Source organism: Vigna unguiculata, chromosome 9, assembly GCF_004118075.2.
Source record: "Vigna unguiculata cultivar IT97K-499-35 chromosome 9, ASM411807v1, whole genome shotgun sequence".
Lineage (NCBI taxonomy): Eukaryota > Viridiplantae > Streptophyta > Magnoliopsida > Fabales > Fabaceae > Vigna > Vigna unguiculata.
This window is the reverse complement of record NC_040287.1, coordinates 16,071,977-16,077,599: the sequence shown is the minus strand read 5'-3', so window position 1 is coordinate 16,077,599 and position 5,623 is coordinate 16,071,977. Positions and strand designations below refer to the sequence as shown.

The window sequence follows — 5,623 nt, the reverse complement described above, 5'->3', positions numbered from 1 at the left end:
CGAATAAACAGACAAGCATAAGCGGCCTAGGCCGCCTACTTCAGAGGACAAGATGACATCTGTTGACCATTCCATACTTAGAATATGACAGACAAGGCCCCTAGTACCAACAATCATTAACTAAGGGCCTGGGCTAGGCCTAGGCCCATCTACAACTCAAGCAATGGCCCAGCCCACGACAAGGCCAGACATAATTAATAACTCTATAAATACGTGTGGACCCCAGTAATTAAAGGTACGCATTTATTAATCCCTTAATCAAGAGATTTGACTTTTTAAGAATCTTTTGGCTGACTTGATCGTCAGAGCCCTCTCTGTAGGTAACCCCTCATGGGTCCAAGCCGTGCATACCAGCAAATGACATACGCAAGCCGAGGAGTAGCCAACTCGAGAGATTGTGGATTGAGGTAAGGTGATATTTGTGTCTGACTTCTCTTATTTGTTTCCATAGGAACAAAATGATTGTAGAATTTGACCCAATTATGCAACATATTCGTCTAGGATGATGAAATTCACAACCATTACCTTGGGCATAATATACAAAATGAGTTGATAAATTTGTTAGCAAGTGAAATCAAAACAAAAATTATAAAAGAAATTACGGATACAAGATATTATTCAATCATACTTGATTGCAACCCAGATATAAGTCATCAAGAGCAAATGTCTTATGTATTACTGTGTGTAGATATTTCATCAACTCCTATACAAGTTAATGAGTATTTTTTAGAATTTTTAAAAGAAGATTATACAAGTGGAAAAGGTCTTTTTGATGTTATTGTTGATGAATTAAAAAATCTTCAACTTGATATTAACGATCTTAGAGGACAAGAATATGATAATGGATCTAATATGAAAGGAAAACATTAGGGTGTGTAGAAAAATTTCTTAATATTAATCCTACATCATTTTATACTCTATGTGGTTGTCATAGTTTAAACTTAGTACTTTGTGATATGGCTAACTCTTGTCCAAAAGCTATATTTTTTTTATGTATTACAATGTATATATACTATATTTTCTTCTTCTACAAAAAGGTAATTTTTTTGCCAAAACCATATACATAACTTAACTCTTAAATCATTGTCACAAACACATTGGGAAAGTCGTATTGAAAGTGTGAAAGATGTAAGATTTCAAACTTCACAAGTAAGAGATGCTTTATTTGAATTAGCTTAAGTTAGTGATGATCTTAAAATAAAAAGTGAAGTTGATTGTTTAGCAAGTTATGAACTAAAAAACTTTGAGTTTTTGTTAGGCATAAATATTTGGTATGACATTTTATTTTCAATTAACTATCTTAGTAAGAATTTACAATCAAAAGATATGTGTATTGGTGAAGCTATTGAACAATTCAAATGTCTTCTTTCATTTTTTTATTTTTTTTTGAAAAGAACAAAGAAAATGGATTTGAAAATGCATTAATTTCTTCCAAGAAAATTGCTTTTGAAATGAATATAGAACCTAAGTTACATGAAAAATGTATGAGATGCAGAATCAAACAATTTAATGAAAATGTTGATAATTAAATTGTAAAATCTCTTCAAAAATCATTTATAATTGATTACTTTTTATGTATCGTAGATAAAACAATTACCACACTTCAAAGTAAATTTGAATAATTTAAAATATATGAAGATATTTTTTATTTTTTTATTTAGTGTTAAAAAATTAAAGTCATTAGATTGTACATTTTTGAAAGAAAAATACTTAAACCTTGAAAAATCTTTAAAACTTGATAATTTGTTGAATATTGATAGATTTGATTTATTTTCAAAATTAAATATCTTAAGAGAAATTATGCATGTGTGAAAAATGATAAACCAATTGACATTTTTAATTATATAAAAAGAATAAATTCTTCCAAATGCATATATAGCTTATAAAATAATGATAACAATTTCAGTGTTAGTTGCTTCAACTAAAAGAATTTCTCAAAATAAAATATAATAAAAGTTTATTTAAGATCAATAATATCCCAAAAAAGATTAAACAAATTAGTCCCATTATTTATTGAAAAAAAAATATTAAATAAAATTAATTATGACAATTTAATAAATAATTTTACATCAAAAAAAGTAAAAAGAAAAATTTAAATAAATACCTCATCTTTTAAGTTTTTTAGACCTCTCAATCTCTTAGAGTCACCCCTCCACATACCAAGTCAGATGCATGTTTATATATTTATACATGTACTTAATATATGTAATGATGGAACTAGTGGTAAAATGTATGCTAATTAGGGTAGCTACATTTAGTCACTTTTAAGAATCTTAATCTTTTGCATTAATGTGATACCCCTATTCTTTTAATAATTTATGTTAAATTAAGAATTTGAATTATACATTAAATATAGTATCAGAAAGCAATGTACCATCTTACAATTCAAATTGTAGATCACAAAAGGGTTATGAAACACAAAACTCGAAAGATAAACAAAAGAGAAGCACATTGAGAGGATGATGAAAATAAACTCGTGTACAAACTAATCTATAACACGGTGTACCATAATCACTCTCTTAGTCAATAACATTTCCAAGAAAATCATTTTATCATGAACTAATTAGAGATAATGAAAAGTTTGGTTTCTTTTTCCCATTACCATGGTTATCGCCAATAACATTATTAGAAATCTCTTAAACTCTACAATTAAGCCTGAATCTGTTAACCAAGGTAACATAAGTACTGCTTTTACGAATTTGAACAAAATTTAACAAAACAAATAGAAGCAAATTGCTACTGTAAACATGAACTGCAGAGGAAAATATGAGTCTAACAAAGTTGAACTACATGCATATAAGAGAATAACCTGTAAACTATAGACTAAACTTTTAGATGCACCTGCCTCCTATATGAACATATCGCCCCATTACCAATCTAATATAATCAATCAAGAATAAAGTATATTAGATCAAATAACTAGTCTAGTCAAGTTTGGAGACATCTAATTCAGTGAATAAGTCCCTCATGAAACCTATCCAAGCCATCAAAGCTAAACCAATCTTTTTTCATCTGCAGCATTTCAAGTTTCAAGGTCAATATCAAACATAACTGAATGAAAATGCATATTTTAATAATAAATTTCAAGAACAAACGGATAACTTACAAAGTAAGGGTATCCCTCCATGCTAAAGTTATCTGGAGCATGCTTCAGAAACAAATTAATGAAATAGAGCACAAAAAATCCACATTCATTACCATCTCTTTGTTGTGGCACCTACAGTAATTTGCTTTTATCATTGGTTATTTGGTTACACTGAGCTGCAAATCATAAGAAGGGTGATAATTACCTCAGGCACCAAAAATGGAATTTGAGATACAATTCGCCTTGTCTCAGGCCGGTCCATTGATTCATAAATATCTAGTACAAATCTGAAAATGAATTCAACAGCTTGCTTCCTTATCAATATTTCAACTGGGCAATGAGTAGATATTGTTGAGTAATAACACACCTTCTTATCTCAGGTTCAAGTCGCCTTGGATTGGCCATTTCAAGTGAATCCAGCAACAACATGCATGGTGATCTAGTAGCTGATTGCAAGCTCTCACCAAAATGGCAGAGGATCAAAAGGCTCCAGTGACCCCTATATAACAAATGAGATTTAACATTTAACAGATAAGGAATAGAAATTTTGGTTATAAAGAAAATTGAGTGCATTTACCAGCAGACTATAGGAACAAAAACATATGACTTGGAGAAAATAGGTTCTTTTCTAATCCAAGTCAGCACCTTATCCTTAGATGAAGCATTCCTGTAAAGGCTAAACCATAAGCTGTCAAAGTACATAAACTGTGTCTTCCTGTCTTCTGGGAAAATCTTCCATATTTTCCTGCCAGAAAATTTATATTACAAACAAGGCCTCAATTTTGAAGTTGCTCCATTGAATCATAAATCATTATTAGACTGCCACTCACATCAAGAAAGTATCAAAAATTCCACTGTCTAGTTTATTCTTGAGTCTAGAAAGTTCTTCCTTGGGTCTACAATGCCTTTCTTTTGGTCTAGAAATTTCCTCCTTGGGTCTAGAGTGTGCTTCCTTTGCTCTAGAATGCACTTTGTTGGGTCTAGAAAGTGCTTCCTTACCATTAAATTTTCTCTTCCTTTTTGTCCGCAATCGCTGGGGAACATTGCTCCAATCAAATGGAAATGGTGAAGAACGAATTTCCATCATCTAAGGCTTCAACTTTTCTTTCTTAAAGGAGTTGTAGACTGTATTGTTTCTGTATCCTGAATTGATTTTTCTTTCTTGTTTCACAGAAACCACTGTGATGAAGAATAATGACAGACAGAATCAACTTCTCCATTTGGTTCTCAAAGCATATCAGCTTTCTAAACACCATGTCAAAGTTGTGAAACAAAAACAAACATAGTAATCACAACTTTTATTAACACAAAAAGTTCTAAAAAGGAAATAATAAAACTAACCTTGAAATTCAAGAAAATGAAAAATAATCAATGAAACCTAGAAATCACAATCATAGTCCGCAACAATTATGTCAGATACATATCTAACAAACAAACTCACATGTTCATTAAAACTACTGAGGTTGTACAGAAACATCACACAGAAACTAATTATGCCTCTCAAGCAAAATTTTTTTTGTACAGGTATTAGGGCACAACTTGATTATACTTAGATTCACTGTTTTGGCAGCAAACAAACTGATCATGTGTGTGGCTGACAACCATCCTTCTACAAAAGGTAACATTATTTGGTCAAAATTTGGGAAAAATTAGAAACCCTCGAAATGATGCATACTACGTTTTCTTTGATCGCTGTTACTAAAATTATATATTAATTTATTTTTCATTTAATAGAAAGAAAGAGTTTGATGTTGCAGTGAATGAGTTGTTATGGTGTAGCTTCAAAGTGTTGTTTCCATTTGAAGTGTTACAGAACCAAAAGGGTTTTTTATCACATCACAATAATATTAACATTAAAAAAATAAAATAAATAATCACTAACCAGGAAGCAGAGGGTTCTCTCAACACTTTAACAGTGTTCGGTTGGAACAATCGGCTGAAGGCATAAGCACATTGTAAGTGTTGTGGAAAGTGTTTTGAACCCAAAAATGGTTCTCGTTCTGAGGAAGGGGTTTTTGCTTTAATTATTCTCTTTTTATTGTAATTTCAAAATCTTTTTCTTCCTCTTCATGATGTTTACAAATATTTTCTAGAGTTCTTACACTTTAGTTTTTAATTAATTTTTTTTTCAATATACATTATATTTCTTATGGTGAGCATAAACAAGATTTGATTTGTCTTTCAAAAGAATGCATTATTTTAATGAATGGTTTGCAGAGCAAATAAAATTTAAGTAGATTTTATTAAATTGTAATTTATCTTCTTTTTTGCTTAGCGTGGATTTTTGTCCTAATTAATCTTTGTTTATTATTTCAATATATTTTCTGCATATAATTAATCTTGCATTTTATAATTTATAATTTACTTGTTTTTATAATAATTATGCATTAGTAAGAATTTATAAAAATTTTACATTTTATATCTATTAATTTATAATCTTCAATTTATTTCTTAAAATTTATACTTTTTTTATTTCATTTATATGTTGTGTGAATTATTCTTAAAGTAAGTCATTCTTTGGAAATATATAATTATAAG

General features: G+C 29.7%; 1 protein-coding gene across 2 annotated transcripts; it reads right to left on the bottom strand.

The window, feature by feature from the left end:
- Positions 1–2,689: 2,689 nt before the first annotated feature.
- LOC114164357 (probable ubiquitin-like-specific protease 2B) lies at positions 2,690–5,102 on the bottom strand. Of its 2 annotated transcripts, none has more exons than XM_028048996.1 (7): positions 4,968–5,102; positions 3,916–4,330; positions 3,663–3,830; positions 3,453–3,584; positions 3,291–3,372; positions 3,107–3,217; positions 2,690–3,012 (listed from the first exon to the last, which is right to left on the bottom strand). In XM_028048996.1, the coding sequence occupies exons 2-7, from the start codon at positions 4,170–4,172 to the stop codon at positions 2,950–2,952; spliced, it is 813 nt and encodes a 270-aa protein (XP_027904797.1). In that variant the 5' UTR covers positions 4,173–4,330; positions 4,968–5,102; the 3' UTR covers positions 2,690–2,949. The 2 variants fall into 2 exon arrangements, with proteins under 2 accessions (XP_027904797.1, XP_027904796.1); XM_028048995.1 differs by having other exon boundaries at positions 3,916–4,264.
- Positions 5,103–5,623: the final 521 nt, after the last annotated feature.

Excerpts from the sequence above, each read along its gene's own strand:
- LOC114164357 (XM_028048996.1), bottom strand. The coding sequence starts at position 4,172 with ATGATGGAAATTCGTTCTTCACCATTTCCATTTGATTGGAGCAATGTT. Across the intron at positions 3,831-3,915 it reads ATTTTTGATACTTTCTTGAT|GAAAATATGGAAGATTTTCC; the intron begins GTGAGTGGCAGT and ends ATTTTCTGGCAG. Across the intron at positions 3,585-3,662 it reads TTTGTTCCTATAGTCTGCTG|GGGTCACTGGAGCCTTTTGA; the intron begins GTAAATGCACTC and ends TTTGTTATATAG.